Here is a 21,957-nt window from a genome sequence, read left to right on the forward strand (position 1 = left end):
TTTTGAACTTCCATGTGTAAATGTGGAGACGGCCACACCGCCTGTAGCGCCTCTGATGTTAATGGCCAACCTGTCTCCAACAAGACAACTCCTTCATGATAGCAACATCCAGTCCTAACCCTTCACGTGTAGATAAGTAGAACATTCTGAATGTTTTTAAAAGTTTTGCTCTGCAACAACAAAACTTCTTATCCCCTGTAGAGTGTGTGATTTTGCTTCCAGCCTCCAGCCTCCAGCACTCCTGCCTTTTCGTCCCCTACTAGGAATTCTCCAAACCTGTTAAGTCGTTGTATTCCTCCCGCTCGGAATAGAATGTGGGTCAATGCCAGCTCAGTAGAGTCGACATGAGCTTACCAACTACTGACGCCAGCAGCCACACCACAGCTGCCGCCAGGTTACATTAGGACCATGCAACTCTCCCTTTGGGTCACCATGACCAAGGGTTTGATGTGCAATAGTGCAGGGAGGGACTCTAAAGTTAGCGTCCGCTGATGGTTAGGCTTAGTCATTATTACAGCCAGGGAGGTTATTATGAGGGGCCCTCCCTTAGATGACTGAACAGCCCGCGCAGATTCATCAGTATCACCTCATTTGTCCTCAACCAACCTTCCTTGAACAACAAAGCAACACCTTACTTTTGCGTACTTAAAAGTTTGCATTCAGTCAAAATCTGACAAGCTGATCTTACTTTAAAAATTTAGGAAACCAATTGTATTGAAAAAAGTAAGTAAACATAACTATCACACACAACACACAAAAAGTTTTCCCCCTAAATTTCTATATTGAACTATTGCTGTTAAAAAATGATGCCTGCTGACTTATTTTCCCACCCAAATAGCAGAAATAGTCTGATTTCCATTCAGCCATTCATACTTGATTAAATCAGTTCACAGGTGTGCTTTAAAACAGCTCCAGCCAATCAGAGGAGAGAACAGAGGGAGTCTATTTCATGATAAGGCTATAAAGCTGCATCAGCTACATTTAGCCTACCTGTGGGTGGGGGGTCTGAAGTTAAACCACAAGGCTCTTCCTCTGACTTAGAAATGTCTGCCATGAATAATTTGTTTCCTGTAATGGTCACACTCTTTCCCAATTCTCCATCTTCATTACCTCATCTATACTTAGCCTCCATATGGCCCAGATACTATGGGCTATAGAAGAAGCGAAGCTAGGCCAAAAGCAGCGACAAAGGGCCTATTAATGTTTCTTTATCAAGAGTTTGCTTCCGGCCTGGACACACAGACAAGCCCCAGAGCTGATACACTGACTTATTAGGCTACACTGTAGGGCTCTATTACTTAGCACGGCCGCCTGATCGATACATTCGATCGGTTTCGAGGCCGGTTATTGTTCGGGTCTTTACCTCACAGTCGTAGAGGTCCGTTAGCTGGTCGATAATCCACTCCTCCAGGTTCAGTCTCTTCCTCAGCTCCTTACGGTCGTATTTGACGGTTACGCGTCCCTGCTTCCGAACGGGTGTCTCCGGTTCCTCCGTGGTGCCGGCCGGCGTCTGGAAATACACCCGGGGTTGAGGGCTCGTCTCCGGGCTTGTTACAGCAGCCATGGTCGCTCGGTTAGGGGAAAAGAAAAAAATCGCCCCCGGGAGGTGTGGAAGTGTGAACGGGGCGACGGAGAGGAGGCGAAGCGGTGTGTGGACGTCGCTTCTCCGCACTGAAAAATCCCGACTGATAAATGAGTGACTTGGAATCCCCCCGAAGAAGAAACAACGTTGGACCTGATGCTTTTGTTGTCCAAAGAAAAATCGCTCAGAGGGACATTGGCAGCAGCCGGCCGCTTCCACAACACAAAAGACGAGCGAGGGTTACGATGAAACGTAAAGTGTAACCGGCTTATAAGGCTATTTACAGCATGCAAACTCTGCTTATATAAAAAGAGAGGTGCGCGGTGGCGGAGCCGGCCTCAACTCTTCATTCAGTACAAAGAGAAATCACACGTCTTTCTCTCTGTCCCCACGAGAGGTGCGTGCGCGCTCTCTGGCTGGACTCGAGCGCATCCGACGTAGAGCGACTAAAAAAAAAAAGAAAAAGCAAATGTTGATTTTTTTTTTCCAACTTTGAAAACCAGCTCACTCCCCCTTTTCTCCTCTTTTCTCAAACACATCCCCCCTCTTTCCCTTAATTTTCACATGTGGCCCCCTGGAGCCCAGTGCCCTCATGTTGACTCAGTTAAACTCACTTGGCACAAGAGGAATATGCTCTACTGCAAGCATTATCACATTTAAACAGCAAAGACAGATATTTTATTGTCTGTATGCTCTTATCCCACTTTTAAAAACTAAACTCCTTCTCCACAGTGGTCTATTCAGGCCTATTCAATAGCCCAACCCTTGACCAACTTTTTGACTTTTTAAATGACCTATTATCAGTGCCGTACCCAGCACATTTGGTGCCCTAGGTGCCCTGGGCAAGTTTCATCTGTCCCCCCCATAAAAAACACATGTTGTAGTAGTAGTAGTTGCTTTACATGATTGTATTTATAACAAGAGCTATCTAACAAGAAAAACTAAACTGACAAACAACAATAATAAATACCATAAAACTTCTAAAACTTTTACTAGCCTGGTGTGCACATTAAATGTGCACAAATAAATGCCTATCTTAATTAGACACCTGGTCTGGTTGCCAAGCAGTTTATTTTTATAATATTTCTTTTGATTTATAAAACCAGTTTGCACATACAAATATAGAGGTTTAAACTTTTGTCAATAAGAAGATGCTACACATCGTTCAAATAAACAATTTGATAGTTTTTCATCATCTTAGCTGAGCAACAGTTTTGCTCAAAGGGAATTAAAGGCCTCTCCCATGTAGATGCCATTCCCAGTTATAAGCCTGTTGACTTAAGTGATTTGAGCAAATAATAGCCCGGGCTATTAATTGAAGTTTTCATTTTTTATTACTCTAATGTATTCCACATAAACTCCACTCCCTTATGTTCATTTTTTTGAGTGTCTAAATAAATAAATATATAGATAATGGCAATATTTTGTCATTGTGCTCACCATCAGAGGCAAACTGTATACAATACTACGCTCGCAGTGCATTGTGCAACACTTTGTCCTTACACAGTATTTACACAACTACGGTTTAACTACTTTAAACACTTGGTATTTGAATGCTCATTTGACTAGTTCATAACAATATCTCCTCTGGAATGTGTGAAATGTATACAGGCAAAATTTCACACCTCGATTTCACAGTTTATCACAAGATAAGCCTATGATTCACAGTTTACAAGTATGATTATTGTATGCTTTCCATGTTTGCTAAATTTAGCTATTCTCTTCTAAGCTTAATTTAAGAGGAAAGCAGCTCGTTTTTCTAGTTTCGGTTCAGTTTTGGAGTTTAACTTTTACGCTTCATCAGAGATAAAAACCACTGGAGGTGTTCCATTAACAGGAAACCAGTCCCATTTTTTCACAGCCTGTCCATTGTGTTGTCACAGCAGGGAACCCCACACCCCGGCCAGGCTGGTTAATAACAAGAGTTTTAATAATAATAGGAGTGTGAAGTGAAGGGGGAGGTAGAGAGAAGGAGAGCAAATTCATAATGTCTGACTCCCTCTTTTGGAGTGTTTATGGGGGTGTTCACATCTGTCAACATGCTCATATTGGTGCGTGTGTGTGTGTGTGGTGCTGGCCCAAGCAGCCATTTCAGAGACAACCATGGCAACAAGACATAAAAACGTGAATTATTCAGTGAGCATGTCTGAAACTTACAGTTGAGTAAGCACAGACAGACCAACACACACTCATACACAAATGGTAACTGAAACAATCACGTGTGCTTGCATATAAAAATACCCCCACACACACACACACACACATAGTCATGCAGTCGCTGCTACACAAAAACACTTGGCACAACCCAAATGTGTCACCTGGTAAAACAATAAAATGCATATGCAGACTCGCTGTGTACATCAGTGCCATTACACAGGCTAAGTGGACTTGCAAGACCTGTCAGTGATATTTGGGTCTTTTCCACTTCATGTCAGACACAGACCTCTGGAGAGGAAGTCGGTATAATGTTAGCATGCAACATTGACACTGTGGTGGCCTCGGGGAGAGTGAACCGTATTAGGCCAGTATATATGGTATGATACATGTGTGAGAAAACGTCATGAGCTCAAATAATCTCACTAAGAACCTCAAGCTTGCAAACAGCCATAAAACTGAGTTTATTAGATTGTATAGTGAATGCCCCTGGGCTTAAGCACTGTGGGAGACCTATACATGACACAGATCCGCTACTGCCTTACACTTATGTAACTGCAGTGTTGATCAGTCCATGGCTCCACGGTGACATAGTTTTGTCCTATGAGCAGCTTGTCAGCTCCTTCATTTAACTAAAGTTCTTTTTCTTGCGCGGACATTGTGACCTTTGAGAACTGGCAGCCACAGGGGTGGAGTAGGTTTTCAGATCCTTTACTAAAGATAAAGCAGCAATACTGCAATCTGAAAAATAAAAACTAAACTAGTCTCCAATCATTTGAGTGAAGTGCTGCAAAGGCATGTACAGTAAGAACATAAGTGAAAGAAACAAATCCCGTGGTCTACTCTCAGTCTCAAGTTCCTCTTTAGTGTGCAACCATACAGAATGTTAACCCGTGTAGCTCATACTGTACAGCTTGACACAGTGAACCAGACTCTCACCTACTATTTATGTATGTATTTATTTGGACTCATGAAGCTTCATATAGAGAACTGCTCTCAGAAATACAGACCTCTTTTTCTTACAAGGAGCCAGGACAGGAAGTCATCCGCCCACAAGGGGGAGCTGTCGAGCCGTTTCCTCTGAGATGTCAGCTCTGTAATAAACAACCTGGAGTGTTTTGTGTCAGTACATTTGTTTTCACCTACTCATTGCACACTTTTTTCCATAAGTAAGAATAAGGTTACACTTTGTTTATGATTGTAGACACTTTCTTGTTACTATATCCTTCTATCACAAGGAGGTCAGAGGTCAGAGTTAACTACATCCAACACACCTAGACCACACCAGAATGTGTGACATCATACATTTCAATTGTTAATTGACATATAACATGATGGATGAAACAAATAGAAATAAATACTTAAACATATGAAGTCAGCAGGGCTGGACCTAAGGCCAGCTTCCCCTGGTGCCCCCTCCCCATATTGCATTTCTTCTTCTTCTTCTTCTTCTTCTGTCTTATTATCATTATTATTATTATTATTATTAGTAGTAGTAGTAGTAGTAGTAGTAGTAGTATTAACAAACCAACACAAATAACTTAGGTAACAACAAATTCAAAGAATATGGTTTGTGCAAATTTGTTACTTAAGTTGTATTGTTTTACTTTGTTTGTTTGTTTGTTTGTACTGCCCCTGGATGGCTTTTGCCTTTTAATTTTCTCTTATTCTAATGCTGTCGACATACACTCCCTTGTGTTTGATTGTCCCAAGTGTATTGTAAAATACTTTGATTTAAAAAGTGTCTTGTATTATACTCTATTCTGTGATTTCCATCTTCTTCACTGTCATTGTTTTAGAATGGAATCCAAATCTGTCTGTCTCTTAGTCTTGCTTTAGCCTATGTTATTTGTAAGTGGTGTGCTACTGTATACACAGTGGGTTTACCCTGATTCACTTGTGCAAATACACTTAACACAGACTGCTGTGGTTGACAGGTGTGCACACACTCAGGTAGCCTACACCCCCGTTCTCACAACAGAGGACAACTGACTGACGCAGACTTTAAACTAGTGCACTCACATTCCTAACTGTTGCACAATCCACCCAGCACTGCGCAAAGGGGAGGGTAGTGTTGCCATGCAACCACTAGATGGCAGTATAGTATAATCCTATACTGCCATCTAGTGGCAGTATAATCCTATACTGCCACTAGATGGCAGTATAGGATTATATTGCAGACGTGGTGATGGCGTACAAATCTTGGGTTCAGTCCCCCATGTGGAGCATTTCCATGCTGCAGGCTGTGGGGATTGACAGCTGGAGCGAATCTCATTTGGACAGAGTGGACTGTGATGAATGGAACTATCATGAAAGATACTTTGGTTCTCAGTCATCACATCCATCTGCGTTGTCTATGAATGCCTCTTCTGGGGGAAAACTGTAATCAGCACTTTGCTCACATGCCCACACCATAGCTCTTTCTCCACAATAACCATGCAGTGTTATGGAGACAGATGGGTCCAGTCTCCAGTGAACTGTCAGCGACTTCAGGCCAAACTCTCTGCAGTGCTGTGGAGGGTAATCTGATCAAGCTTTTATTGCCACTGTTGACTGAGTCAGGCCTTTCTTATTAAAACTGGTGTGTGTACTGTACATGCTTGTGTGTTTCTGTGCGTGCAAATGTGTGGGTGTGTGTGGAGAGGGGGCAGTGTGTGGTGAGACAGTGAATATGCCTGTGTGTCTTCATACAATGTGTCTTTGTGAGTCCTTGGCTTTGCGTTGGAGAGAAAGATCTGGCTGTTACTAGAAAGAGAGAGAGAGAGAGAGAGAGAGAGAGAGAGAGAGAAAGAGAGAGAGGAGGAGAGAGAGGGGAGTGGTTGGGGGTCTTCCCTTTCTCCACAACATCTTTTCCATGTGTCTCTGTCCTTCACTTTGTTCCATTTTTAACCTCTGTTGTCCCTCTTTTGTCTCTTTTCATAACCCTCTTTATTACCAGGCCATTATGAGTTCTCCTTTTATTTTCTTCTGGCAGCCTACACTTATTCCAAACTCTGCAGCCGTCCTGCCTCCCTGTGGCCCTTCTCTCACTCTTTCTTACTTACTTTATTTATTTGTTTCCAACACTTGCGTGCCACTGTATGTGAAAGGTAATAAGGAAAGACTAAACTCGGCTTCCTTGTCAAACTGAGCACAAAAGAGTGAATACCTGAACATGATAAGATCTCACGTTCATCCTGTTACATTTCCCATGAATGTAAAATATCTTTGTCCCTACTCCCCTCCTTCGCCCATAAATCCTCTTATTTTGTTTTTTTTTTCAAATTGAATGATCCTCCCTTCACTCTGCTTGTCCTCTTTTGCTCCCATTTCTGTCTCAGCTTTACCCCTTACTTTAGTGGTCTTATGGAGAGGGCTTGTGAGGACACTGCAGCTGTTTTGATGCAGCCCAACCAGTAGTTGTCAGGACATGTCACTGAAAACCAAAAATTCTAACCTGCTGGTGGGGCTAGAGGAAACACCAGGGTGTCATTTAAGGCTACATTGTCTTTTTACCCCTTTTCCCACCAAAATTAGCACTTTTTTTTTTTAAATGTGGGAAAACCAGCTAAAAATTGGCAATAGACTGCTTTCCCCATTGCCATTAGACCAGAGGGGTGTATTGCTTTATCTTTTATTTACTTATGTCGCATTCAATGTCCAAAACGAGCCAGAAAACAGGGTTAGAAACAGTAGAAAGCAGCACGGGGGCTGGTAAAGATGTTACAGCGGTTACTTAAGTCTCTTTGAGACTCGCTACTGACTAATTTTAAACAATGTAAAGTGCTGCTTGGTTGGAGCCATTTGGTATGTTGTTGAGGCCCGTTATTGCATCGCATCGGAAAAAGGTCGAGAATTAGTACATTCATGAGGGTGTCATATTTCCATTGACATTGATTGGAGCCAGTCAGTGCTGGAGCTGCTAAATACCTATGCCTACTGCAAAGTCATTTATCTGGGAATGAATGCCAAATGTAACTTTCCTCATCAAACACAAAAGCCAGATGTTTGTGGGTGTTTGTGTTTCTTCATCCAGTAAAAAAAAAGCGGCTTATGGTTCATCCTCTGGGGACCATGAATGTCTGTACCCCATTTCATGGCAACCCATCTGATAGTTGTTAGTCTAGAACAAAGTTGGGGAGTGACAGACAAAAACAAAAACTCAAAACCACCCCTCATACACTCCACAGACACAAACTCCAAACACACACAGTCACTAAGTTTTAGTGTGGACACAGTTGTGACTTCTAGAAAGCAGGGCCACGGAACCCTCACCAGGGGTAGATCTATTCCTGTTACAGTTAGAGAACCTCCTGCGTGAGAGAGCTGACTGGACAGGAGTCAGAAATGTACTGGGGAGCCAAAGCATTCAGAAGAAATATGAGGTTGATTCTGAGGAGAAACAAAAAACAAAAAGCCTGCTCATCTACATTTACTCTTTCTTCAGAGTGCAATATGTGTTATTGCCTATTTTCATATTTATTCAGATGAGCAGCTTGCACATCATGTCGCATTAACCAATGGAAGCTGGACACCTGTTGGAATGAGAGAGCAGGAGATAAGGGAAAAACACAAAGGAGGAGAGAGGGAATGTTTTTATCTTGGACGGAGAGACCTAAAGAGAGATTGTGTTTGTAAAACGAGAGACAGAGTGGTGAATGGAGGGAGAAGGCTGTCTATTGACACCACAGGTGCCTGCACTTCAAATGCAGCCTTCAACACAACATGGTCTGGCTCGAAGGAAGTGCATTTGTGTGTATTAGTGTGCATGCATTTTATTATGCACCATAGAAACATAATATCCCCGCTTATGCCGTGCTGCTGAAAGGATGCATATGCATGTGCCCATTTTCTATTTGTTTGTTGTCATTTGAGAGGTCATGTGTGCGTGCATGTGTCTGTGTGTGGTGATTCAAGATCAGATTAATCAAGTCCACCTGGACTCAGTTACGGCCCAGACTCAAACACACACAGCTCAGATATACAAAGACACACACACACAACTACATCAATGTCAATCTGTCTAGCTGCTGAATTGTTTAACAGTCTATCTCCCATTGGATGTGTGCACCTCTTCGTGGTCATGTAACACTGGCACCAGCACTTTCTAGAGACAAATATGGACTCTGTGTTCATGACAGATTATTTCTGATTGATTCTCGTGCGTTTTCATTGGATTTCCTCTTCTTCACTTTGGTTTTGGTCGAGGAAAAACACACCGTCTGCAGTCAGCAGGCTGCAGCATAGCAGACATTCCTGCAGGGTGTAGTTAGGGAGTTGGAGAATGGCAACGGTTTCCAAAAAAGCTGTTGCTCCGTAGGGTTTTTTTTATGAGAAGTCCAAGTTGTAATGTTGCTTGGCAGCAGGATTTGGATGGGATTGTTACTATGCAGCCTCCTTCACACTCGCACTTCTTAAAACATGATACACTGCCACTGATGAGGAGCAGGCAGAGGAAAGTTACCTGATGACTTTCGGTGGCTTAAATTACCTTACTGCCAAATCCTCTGAATTATCTCCTGTCTCTGTGATGCAGATTTAATATCGTCATTTATAAAATATACCCTTAATCTCACAATCTGACAAAGTTAAAGTTACCTCTAAACTCATTACTGTGTATTTCCAATAACCATGATAACTGCTACCATATTTTTAATAACATTACTGGATGCATAAGTAATCTGTCACTGTCAGCACCGGGGAAAATCATTTAATGCAATTAAAATCAAAGGTACTTTGAAGAATTAAACAGTCCCTTTGCTTCCTGCAGACTACAGTAAGTAGGAGACTACTATATATATTTCTCCAGGCATGTATGTGTGCCTGTGATATTAAATAGAGATGGACCTTACACCATTTTTATCCAACCTTTTTGGTTTGTAGCCCCTCAAAGAAGCAGTTGGACATTTTGAGAAAGATTGATGGGTGGATTTTGTTACCTCGTGCTGCCAGCTCTCAGCAACAAAGTGAATTAGCAGTGCTGCTGCTTCATATTTCGACTCTACTCCATTTACATGAGTAATATTTAAATTTATTCGGCATCTTAAGTTACTGATTATTTCGCATGCAAAACATATGAGGAGCTGCTGCAGTGTTTTACTGTACTTTTAAACTAACCTCTATTTCAATCCAGCTGTCTCCCCCTGCTTCCAGTGTCTAACGCAACCAGCTGTTGACTGTAGCTTCACATTTAGCAAACAGACATGAGAGTGGCACTGATCTTATCATGTAGTTCTCATCAAGAAAACGCTGGTGCATAGTTCCCTAAATGTTGAGCAATTCATTTAAAACAAAGCAATGTCTTCCTGTGCCCAGTCATCAACGGAAATTAAAGAAACCAAAGAGTTGCTCATGGACTCTTTTAACTGAGGGGTGTTAAGACGCCTGAAGAGGGGAAGGTGTCTAACTGAAAAAAAAAAAGATAAACAACAAAAAAGGAAACATTTTCCCATTCTTAAGCCTTTTATTACCTTGTACCTTTACCTACCTTAAAATAAATGTAGATTTATACTTTTATTTAGCACTGTGCTACAGATCATGCAAGGCTTGTGTTTATTCCAAATACACTTCAGTTTCATATCTGTGCTGCTGATGGCTGCAGCACTTGAAGCTCATCAAAAGGACACTCCACAGATTTTACACATCAAGATCAATGTAGTCGAAATGGGAAGTAATAGATTTTTTGTTGTATAATTTCCTCATTGGCTCCAGAAAAGCTGTTAGAAAAAATGACCCTTGTAATGTCCATGGATTGATTATTGAATGGGCCTACGGGGCACAGGCCCAGGGGCCCAAAATGCAGGCTGCCTCCTGCAAAATGTCACTCTAATTAACCTGTATTGACCAAAAGGACACTTAAAATGACCACAAAGAGACACAAACAGACCAAAGAGAGATGCAAAAGAATCACAAAGAGACAAAGAATAACTAAAAAACAAGCAAAACAACCACAAAGTGACATAAAATGACCACAAGAGACACAAAGTTATCTCGAAGAGACTTAAATGACTACAAAAAAGACACAAAAACACATCCACCTGTGTGTTTTGCTGAGTAGGACAGGAGGTGGGGCCCTTTACTGGGCATCTGTGTCCAGGGGCCCACTGTCTTATAATAGTGATGTCACAAGGGTTATCTCGACCTGGGCTTGGAAACAACACTTTTTTTAATTAAATGTCTGTATTACTACATGGAGAAAGACAAGGGCTTTTTTTTATCAAAGGGGTGTTTAATGAAAAATACTTTGCAGTTGCATTGTGGGAAGTGTAGGATCGAGCTCAGGAACAAAAGTCAGGATATCTCAGCCTCTGCTGCTTTGATTTTGACAATTCTGTTTTAAATCTGCCTCTCACAAGAGACACAACTTTATGAAAGTACAATACTGAATCATTGGGGTGCACCTTTAACTTCCAGCAGACTGCAGGTGGAGAGATTTGGCGATGAAGTCAAAGTTGTGTAAACTTTAACAAATAGGGACAAATCAATATAATTTCAGAAAAAAACACACACGATCATGTTCTGAATAAACACAATGACATTTAGGAGGCATGCAGACAGACTGTCAGACAGGGGAACTGAATTAAAACACACCCCTTTTACACAAACTCCGAACCCCCCTCCTCCTCCTGTCTCATTTCTCATTCACTCAGCGCTATCTGACGCTGCCATTCTCTCTCTCACTCTCTCCTCGGAATCTTGTCTTTTTTTTCCACAGAAAACATGCAGGGAGGAGAGGAGGAGGAGAAAAGAAGAAACGCGTTGGAGGCGACAAGAGAGAGAGGAAGCAGCAGAGAAAGTTGGTAGAGAGGAGCGAGAGGAGAGGAGAGGGGTCGACCAGATGGGAGGAAGGAAGGAAAGGATCTCTCCGCGGGCTCACGTGCGCGATTAAAGGATCCTGCATAAATAAACAAATATATGAATCAAAGCCTATAATAAAAAAAAGTGGAGTTCCAGGCGCGCCGCCGTGTTGCGTGGACGCGGACGAGAAGACAGCGGCGGTGCGCGCCGCCTGCAACACTCCTGTCTTTCTCCCTCTCTGGATTTTACTCCTCATGTTCTTCAAACTCTCGGTGAGGTTCACTAACTTTTGAGGTCGGCGTCTGAAAAACTTTCCCCTCCCCTCGTCCTTTCAATTCACGCGCTCCCCGGAAAAGAAAAAGAAGCTCCGGGGTGGAAGCGGAGGAAGGAAGAGCAGTTTTTGTTCCTTCCGAGGAGTCCAGCTCGCCTTAGCCGGGGTTTAGGCGTTGGCACCCGGGCAGGGAGTCCCTCGCCATGGCCGGGGCCAAGCCGGGAGTCCACGCGCTGCAGCTCAAACCCGTGTCCGTCCATGAAGCGCTGAAGAAGGGGGGCAAATTCATCAAATGGGACGAGGTGAGAATGTTTTATGTTTCCCTCCCACAGACAGCACTCAATACATGCCGCAAAGTGAAACGAATCATTGTTTCATGATCAAGACAGTCCTTCTGATGAGAGCCAGCATGAGACATGACAGCTTTTGACAGAGGGCCCACTGTTGTGAAGTGACACACGAGACTGGTGTGTGTGTTGGAAAGATACAGACACAGATAACGTGTGTTTGTGGTGTGCAGGTGTGTGTGCACAGCCTCACACAGAAGACCACTATATTTGTGAGCGTGTGTTAATCAGATACTCTAGTAGAAAACTCCCCAGTAGTTGCCAGCAGGCGCTTGAATGTGTGTGTTGTGTTGAATTCTTGTCAAGCCGGTTTTGCTCGGGCTCAGGTTCAGCTCAGACGCCCTCTTTTCTCCTTTTCCTCTTATTTCCTTCTCTACTTTCCCCCTTTTTTCCCAGCGGATTAGAGGAGAGAGCACCTGTCCGAGTGGGAGTCTGAAATTTTTTTTGAGTGCACCTCACACTCTGAAACATCCCCTTTTGAGTTCTGTTAAAACTGTATCAGAATGTTTACTGTGTGTTTTGTTTCTTTGACTCCAACATAAAGATTTAAACTACTGTTTCTGTCCTATTTTTCCCTCCGCGCAGCTTGTCTGGCAACCCTGACATGCGCCTGCCCGTGCCATTGACCCTAATAATTGTGTGTGTGTGTGTGTTCCTGTGTGTGTGTGTGTGTGTGTGTGTGCTGGGGTTATCTCAGACAGAGTGCATGGCCATTCTGCAATCCTCTCCCTAGAGAATGTAGGTGTGTGTGTGATCAATGATTAACTGAGTTGCTGACTGATCTGACTCTAACCGCAGGCCTGTGTCTTCCAACTGTTGCATGCAAGTGTGTGGCTCATTGAAACTTTATATAGAAAGGTCCAGAGTTCCAATACGGCTGTTATCATACTTTGTAGATGTGAGGTCAGGTGTGGTGTAACATGCGCACACACACAGACATAAAGAAAAATGGACAACCCCTATTATAAAACCATATATCAGCAACAGAGCTTCACACACATTGTAATGATGACACAATGTGCGCGTGTGTGCATGTGTGTGCCTGGCCTCAGAAGAAGGGTCTTGTCACGCAAACAGTGCATACCATGTCCTTTTGATTTCCTTTCTTTCTCTCCTTCTCTCACACACACTAACTCCCTCTGTCTCTCTCTCAAAGGGAATTCCCAGGAAATGGCCATGGTGGTGATTAAGTGTGTGAACACTCGAAAACATATGCATGCCTTCTCCTTGTATATCTTTCGTCCCCTCTATTTGCTGTTGCCTGCTAAAATCAACATGTGAATTACGGAGGAGAAATGGAGAGAGAGAGAGAGAGAGAGAGAGAGCGCACATCTGGGAGAGGAGGGATGTGGAGGAGATGAGAGAGGGGGAGAGAGGAAAAATGCCAGTTTTCTAAAATGCGGAATTAAATAAATAATCACAGGAATGCTTTTGTGTTTGGGGACGAGATGTCAAAGATGCTCCATTGTTAGACATCAATATAATAAATGAGACCGTGGTTGACATAGTGCTTATATTCAGTAAATCAAGCCTTGGATCAGCCTGACAATTCAGGATTCTAAAGATTGTGATGTGTGAAGCCAAGCAAATTCAAAACCCCTTAAAATCTGGAAGAGAAACGCTGGCCAACAATGTAAATGTTGCACGAATGATTTTTCTACTTGGCCTGAATTTACAAGCAGAAACTGTATAGCCGTCTTTTTGTCCCATAAGGCCATTTCACAGATTTCCTGCCAAATCCATAATGCAAATGTCACATTAAGGCGAGTTAATCAGTCGTCTAATTCCTTTTCTCTCAATAATGAGTTTTGACAAACACTGTTTAAGTCAGTAAATTGGTATTATGGTGTCATCTGGACTGCGGCATCTGGTCCGCACACTGAGCTGTGCTGAAACAATTAGTCAGTCATTTGATTGCAGATCCACAGAAAATTAGCTGTAAACAATTTTTAGAACGGTGAAATCATTTTTTTTATGAGGGCAAAATGCTAGACTTTCTCTGTTTCTAGCTCTGCAAATAGGAGGATATATTGCTTTCCTTTCTCCTCTTTGATTATCTTCGAGTGTTGGACTATGAGTTGGTTAAACAAGCAAAGCAAAGATGAAATCCTGACCTTTGGGGAAAACTGTTTGCATTGCATTTTTCATGATTTCCTGAAGTTCAGATGACTTCTAAAACTAATTGTGAGTTGCAGCTGTTACCCAGCTAATGCACAGCAGTAACCCTGCTGAGTGAGACAAGTTTCACATCTTCTAATTACCCTGTTTCTGTCATCACAAATGATGCCTGTGCTTGTCCACATCTTGTAGAAAAGTCATTAAAGAATCCATTTTTTCCCCCCATAAAACAATCAGGCAAATTTCTTGCCAAATCCATGATGTAAGTGGAGTGTAAAGACGAGACTTATTGCAAGTTAAGACTCTCAGTCTTCTTGATGATCACCTTATTTGCTCACTTTGTCATACTTGTATCTAGGGGTGTAAATCATAACTTTAATCACGATATGATTGGACAACAGTACAGTATTTGCTGATGTGACAAAGTCTGCCACAATATGACTTTGAGTCGATTCAGTTCAATTCAGGGGCCGGCGATCGATGTGAGACGATATCAGTTAATATCCTCATTGTCTTTTTCTTGTCTGCTTGGCAGTTTGCAGTGTTGGAATGTTTCAGAAAGAGGTGTGCTCGGACAGAAATGGTGACACAGGCATATCTTAAAGATGACGATATGTATCTGTGTTTTCACTTTGCATTGATGATATGAGATCCTTGATCATTGAATTGATGTATCGATCCCAATGGCTACAGCTAAATAAATAACACTGTTAAAAGTCAATCATTTGGGCTCCATCAGAACTCTGTAGCAGCATCTCAAACTTAAGAAAATAACAACTTGTTGCAGCTGCACAGCTGAGTGTTCATTTTATTTTTATTTTGCTGAAACTTTTTAACCAGGAAGTTCTCTTGAAATACACGTTCTCTTCTAGAAGAAGAAAGTGGCCAAATCGGCAGGGTAGAGTTAACACTGATTCACATAAAAAATACATTTACAACTTTCTCACATAGCAAAAGCATTTAGCATCCTTAGAAAGGGCCTGAAATGCAGAAAAGAGAGAGTTTTTCTATTTAACACAGTCGAATTACTCATGAAACTTTTTCTTAATATGGCATTTGAATGCCTGGTATGAAGGCGGCGTTTCGAAATCTTGTAAAAGATTCCAAAGTCAGGGTACATGCAGTTTTTTACAAGTTCAGGTTTAAGAGCAGACTCTGGGGGACACTGAAGGTTACCCATATCAAATTAAGCATGACTCAGTGTGGCTCTGTTGTGCAGGAAACAAAGGGCATGTACTGTGCTGCAGCAGTAACTGAACCACAGGAGTTGCTTAGAGTTTATTAAGGTTTATGGTCAAGATGTATTGATCACCTGAGCATACGATAAATCGAACTGTAATTGAGTAAAAGAGCTGCTTGTCATAAAGCACTGTCTTTTTTTTTTTTTTTTTAGTTTTCACATGAAGCTCAGGAATAATATTCTACCGGCGACCCATGGATTATTTTAGTGTCTGTCTGTGTTTTAACAAGGAAGTTGACCAATGGGCTTCTGTCCCAAAAACTTGGAGTAGTCCTTAAAGGCCTTCGCAAAGTGAGAAAAGAATTAGGACACACACACACAGACAGAAAGGGCCCAAGGCCAGTGCAGTTTGTTTACATGAAAACCCCTCTTATGACCCCATCCCTCTCTTTTCACCCCTCCTCTTCATCACCATGCCCTCGCTCCACATAACTTATTCCTTCATCTCTTCATACTTTTGTCTCTTTTTCCTTCTTCACTTTTCAACCCAAACACTCCTCTGTCACTGAGCTGCTGCTGCCGTCCACTGTATGTCCACTGCACATCAAATGATACACACAGACATACTGAGTCATGAACGGGGGGGAGGGAGGAGGAATGCATTCCAAGTTGTCCGTCTTTCCTCTGTGTTTCGGCTTGTGTGCACACGCGTGCTCGTGTGTGTGTGTGTGTGTGTGTGTGTGTGTGTGTGTGGTTGTTTTGTTCTGGGTGTGTGTTTGACGTTGAATGACTTCCTGTTCCAGCTTGTTGTAAGGCTCCAGAGCCAAACCATTTTCCCTCTCTTCCCCTTCCCTCCCTCCCCTACCGTCTGCAGCTGCTCCACCCTCTCGCAGCCTCGGCCACAATTCAATTTAAATGAATTCCAACTGGAATTCAGTTAAAATTCCTCCTAAACAACCAATTAAACAAACAGAGACAGACAGCTCGTCTACAGAGCATCTCGGCTCTCCGTCGCTGTGCTGTGGAGTGCAAAAAAAAAAGTCAAACTCACAATCATCTTTACACCTAACATCAACATTTGCCCCTTTTGCAGAGTGTTCCCAGCTTTCATTCAGATGGATTATATTTGCACCTGGTATGCAAATACACTTCCACTGTTTCACTTCCCTGTACAACATGTGCCTTTGCATGCATATACTTTCAAAACAGGCACAACAAAGGCAGAATTTTTCTCAGGGTACAAACACTCCTACAGGTTTTCCTTGGTCAGAACCACATGGGACACGTGCACTTTTTTTTTTTTTGGTTTTAATTTGCTTATGTTCACATTGCACAATTACAAGCAAACCAAGGCTTATAAACAAAGTCACATGAGATCACCAGTTGCTCATTAATTGGACAGAGTTTTGGGAATGTGACAGTCTTGGCTGCAGGTCAAAATGCCTGTAACGTGAGCGTGTGAGCACGATGCACCGTAAAATGATGCATTTCGAGGTTGTTTCCTGCAATTTGGTAGGGACTGTTTTGTCAGACCTTACAGGCTGCACCACAGTTCGCTTAGAGGAGCTCAGAAATATGATCTTGGCAACTGTTGAGGACACAAAAGACACTTTAATGCCACTGTTGTCCTCAGTGTTTATCATAGTATGTTGCCAAACCAAACTGACTGTGGACACTTGTTCCCCATTCACAAGTATCCTGACTCTGCATTTTTTGATCTACTGTTTTCACCACCCTCATCTAGTGTGAAAATACTGAGTGCCCACATGCTGCTTATGAGTGATGCATGCATGAAAGTTTGTATCATTCATGTAGTTAGCTGAAATAAGCCAAATATCTAGTACTGTAAGGAACAATTTGACGTTTTGGGAAACTTGCATATCCGCTTTCTAGGTGAATATCAGGTAAGAAGATACCACTCTCGTCTGTTCGGTAAACATGAAACTACACCCAGCAGCCAGTTAGCTTAGCTTAGCATCATGAATTGGAGAAAGGGGACATTTTAAAACATGAAACAAACAATGACACCCAGATTTCTTGCATGTGCGGACATTTGAAGACAAAATCTCACACGTGATTACATTGCATCATGTTTATTCAGTCCACTGAACTATCAAATATTGTTCTTTATGCTATTAAGCTAACAATCGTAATCAAACTTGTAATCTTAGACTCAGCGAGAGAGCAAATGAGCGTATTTGTGTTTGTTTAAGGGTGCCATTGTTAACCTCAGCACCAGTTTAATGTTTCCTGGAAATCCATTCAACAATGACTTATGTTTTATTCTAAAGCAGATCAACATTTTCCTTGGCAGTTTTCCAGGCATATGATGCTGCGTGGAGATGACTGACATCTGTTTGTTTTTCAGTAGTTTTAAAGCTAAACTATGGAGGAATTGTCGCTTACTGTTTATAAAGACAACATTCAATCCTGGCCCCTTGTCTTTACACTGCTTGTACCCACACTGCAAGCTCCTATTGGAGGAACGTCACATTTGTTGTAATGGAAAAGCGAGCTAACTGTGTTAACTGCTGGCACCTGTCCAACACACTACAGGCCAAATCTACGTTGCTCTTCGTCCGCATCCTGTCACCATTCTCTCCTTCAGTGCTCACCAGAGAAAGCAAAAGTCGACCCCAGATTTACTCTTGTTTTGGACAGCTTTGTCTGCTTGGCATTTTGCATTTGTATATGCGTTTTTTTCTGCACTGCGTCCGTGATTTTCATAACTTCCTTTTTGTATGCATGCTGCTTCTCTGGGCTGCCTTTTTCCCAACCTCACGTGAGCGATGTTATTGACTGGGAGCAAAACACCAATGCCCAATTGCAGCCCCTAAAGGTCCTGAACACAGCAAAAGAAGAAGCTTATAAGTCTGTAAACAAGCACTGCTGGCACAGCTGCAACCGCAACTAGACTTTTACCTGACAGCTGATGTCCAATTGACCATCTTAACATTACCCTGGAAAATATGCACAAATATGGTGCAAAAATATATTGACATTTAGATGAACTTAGTTATGTCCAGCAACAAAAATCCACTCAGATTGGGGGTCGGGCTGAGCAGGGCTGAGACAGTTACAGAGTACACATGGGAGAAGTTTGCCGAGATGGTTTTCTGCCAGATATCTATCCATTTTAACCCCAAGCAAACCAAGAAATCCCCTTCTGGAAGATAAACCTCTCTCAACAGCTACATCCTGCAAAACCATGCCCATCCGAATGAAACCCCTTGTTTTTAGGGAGTCCCATATCCAGGCTTTTGGGATGTCTTTCTTCATACAGGAATTGCCTCCAAATTCCTCTCCATCCCCACCGTCTACATGACTGTTATGAGACTGCATTTCCAAACACAGATTAGTCAAACCCTCTTACAAATTTTGCCCCTATACGCTTTCTTCCCCTGCATGTCGGGACTCGCCAAGCAGCTCCTTTTATCATCTTGTTTTTTCATTCCTGCTTGGCTTTGGCCAAATCTGAGTAAACACTTCATATCACACCATTGAATGTTTTTATGATGCCACAGCACTGATAAAAAAATATCCACTGTAGCAGCTTTGAATGATCATTGCTCTCATTAAGTATGATAAATAAGAAAGATATTTTCCTTACTGACTCAGCACTGTTCATGTTGCTGATATAACACTGGATATATGATGTGTTGAAAGTCCCAACACAAGGAGAGATGGTTTCGTAACAGCTTGGAAAGCATTGTACACCTGAGAAGTGACAGTTAATGTATCATAATGAAAACATTTCTATCCTTAGAAGCAGATCTCCTTTGTAAGCAGAGATGCTGTGTCATGGTGACCTTACGGGAAAACATAATGGGCTCCATTTTCATGCCGATTGTTCCTGTGGGCCAGTATCAGAAAGTGATGTCTCGGTTTAGCGTTAGACGCGTGAGAGCAACAAGCCACAAATTGTCTTATCAGTCAATGAAGGGGTAAGTGTCTTAGGAAATGAGAGTGGGAGTAAGAGGAGGAGGAAATGCAGGCTTGTGCGAAGGTCTGACGCCGTGCCGAGAAACACTGCTGACATCCTGACAGCGTGGTGAGAAACGAGGGATGAATGGATGGATAGAGAGAGGTGGAAGGTCAACCACAGCCACATGTGAAGTGTGGGACCGACATCTGGACTGCTCCGTATCTACTCCTCCCCTTTCACTTGCAATCACTGCACATTTAATCTTGCTGTGTCTCTATCGGATATGTGATCTCTTCCCGATTCATTCCTCTGCCATCTTTCTATCACTCTCTCTTCCTCCTTCTATTCGTCTCAGTTTGCTTCCTGTGTTTTAGTTTTGTTTCCCCTATGTCCTCGTCTTTCTGTCTATCTCGTCTGTAAGTTAAGATCCCAGTCTGGTCTTCACTAGGGTTAAGGGTCCTCAACTCCTACACATGGTATCCAAACAGCCCTTTCAAATATTTGGTCATAAATTGTCTGTATTTAAAGGCTTTAAAACACTGCAGTGTCTCAGTAGAGCTGGTCGAGGTCTTGTTTGTCACAATGTATCTCCAAATAGGGTTTTAAATGAGTTACTTAGATAAGAGAAAGAATGAGGATTTTTGCAACTCATGAAGCAACAACAAAAATCGCCAAATTCGGATTTAGTTTGCATTCAGCAGCTCTCTTATCTTATTGTTCTTAACGGTCTGTTTTATTACACTGCCCAGTTATATATAAAACATCATATAAAATTCAAAGTAGGCAAATGTGATGCGCTGGTTATTAGTGTAAGATTGTGGTGACATCACCAAGCTAGTGCTGTCATAGCAGTGTTGCTCAGTTTGACAGCAGGTTTTCCTGTTTTTTTGTCACTGAATTGCGACACGGACACTCATAGCACCTCCAGAAATATTGTTGATATTGTTGACTGTTGGTGCTTTCACAATATATTTACACAATTAGGGCTGCCACGATTAGTCGACTAATCGATGACTAATCGACTATTAAAATAATCGGTGACTATTTTAGTAGTCGACTAATCGGTTTGAGTCATTTTTCATAGAAAAGTACTATAAAAGTACCCCAAAATACTCTTACTGCAGCTTCTTACGTTCAGATATTGGCAGCTTTACACACTCTCCCGTGACAGTGAACTAAAACCCTTTGGCGTGAGTATGAAACAAAACATTAGATGATGTAATTTTGGGGTTTGGGCGAGACAGACCGACATTTTTCAACATTTTAACACATTTTTTGATGAAATGATTAGTCGACTAATCGAAGAAATAATCGACAGATTAGTCGACAATGAAAATAATCGTTAGTGGCAGCCCTATACACAATGAGAGTTTTGATACATGATCGTCAGTAATATGGACATAATGACTAAGTGGGTTAAAGTGGGTTCAGGAAATTACATCACTTTCCTGTAATGCAGCCTTGAAAACCAGGAAAAGACAACACTTATAATATTACAAACTTTAAGACTATATCTAGTCTCATATCGTGATGTTGATATAAAATCGATATATTGCCCAGCCTTATTTACACCTACTTCATATAGTGATCGTCCAGGTGTGTAGAGGTGACAGAGCGCCTTTATCCCGCTGAACGATACTGACTGATTCTTTGGGGCATCTGTAGCGCTAGGAATGTGAATTGTTGTTTTGTTTTCCTGAGATGAAACTGCACATTCTAGAGTGGCCTTTCATTGTGACCCCTGTGTAGTAATGATGCTGTTAAGCCCATTAACCTCAGCAATAGGAATGTTCTGCCTCTGCCTAATATACAAAACAAACACTCCATAGGTTATTTGAACTACGTACATTGTTCAAATTTTGAGATATGCTCATTTTTATGAGCAGAGTGTAAAGGCGTTTTGATTTCACCATTGATTCCTCTGCCGCCACCGGGCGATTTTGCGTGGTTTTGTACTACATTTCTGCTGCAAAAGAATGGCATGTTAAAGCTATTATGGTTTTTATTTTGGATATTTTTAAGCAGGATCATGCAAAGGGTTTATCAGCATCTTGATATGTCGCACCTGCCAGGTGGATGGATTATCTTAGAAAAGGAGAAGATTTTAACAAATTTGTAATCAAAATTTGACCGAAACAAGTGTTTTTGTGTGCATAAAAAAGTTTAGATCTTTAATTTAAACCTGCAAAAAATGGGAGCAAAAACAAAAATTGTTGTGTTTCTAGTTCTGATAAAACATAACCCAACCTAACCCTTGGGGTTAGGTTGGGTTATGTTCAGGGCATAACCCAACCTAACCCTTGGGGTTAGGTTGGGTTATGCCCTGCAACACTAACAGTGGCTGTGACAAGGACATCAGTGTGGGAGAATTTGATACTCCCAATAAGGGGGAATGTGGAAAAAAAGCTTTCCACCGTATTTGACTAAGTGCAACATGTATACACTGGAGTATTATTCGGTAGTAAGATCATGGCACCTCCTCTTGTAGGTTAGTGGTTCATTTCCTGAGTGGATGTTGGATCAGATGAAGGTTAAATGACCCCTGTGCAGAAATGAGTATACTGAGAGTCCCAGAGTGCCCTTAAATCCGAATACGTTTACACC

At 42.0% G+C, this 21,957-nt stretch overlaps 2 protein-coding genes across 2 annotated transcripts in view; one reads left to right on the forward strand and one right to left on the reverse strand.

Annotated features, from left to right (window-relative positions):
* ppp1r14bb (protein phosphatase 1, regulatory (inhibitor) subunit 14Bb) overlaps positions 1-2,052 on the reverse strand; it is a 32,905-nt gene extending 30,853 nt beyond the window's left edge. Inside the window, exon 1 of the mRNA XM_033609935.2 lies at positions 1,364-2,052. Within this exon, the coding sequence (XP_033465826.1) occupies positions 1,364-1,564 (201 nt within the window). The 5' untranslated portion in view covers positions 1,565-2,052. The remainder of the gene's footprint in view (positions 1-1,363) is intronic.
* Positions 2,053-11,530: 9,478 nt separating this feature from the next.
* Positions 11,531-21,957, forward strand: part of plcb3 (phospholipase C, beta 3 (phosphatidylinositol-specific)) — a 55,506-nt gene continuing 45,079 nt past the window's right edge. The window contains exon 1 of the mRNA XM_033609297.2: positions 11,531-12,085. Coding sequence (XP_033465188.1) covers positions 11,987-12,085 — 99 coding nt within the window. The 5' untranslated portion in view covers positions 11,531-11,986. The remainder of the gene's footprint in view (positions 12,086-21,957) is intronic.

This window comes from Epinephelus lanceolatus, chromosome 22 (assembly GCF_041903045.1).
Source record: "Epinephelus lanceolatus isolate andai-2023 chromosome 22, ASM4190304v1, whole genome shotgun sequence".
NCBI lineage: Eukaryota > Metazoa > Chordata > Actinopteri > Perciformes > Serranidae > Epinephelus > Epinephelus lanceolatus.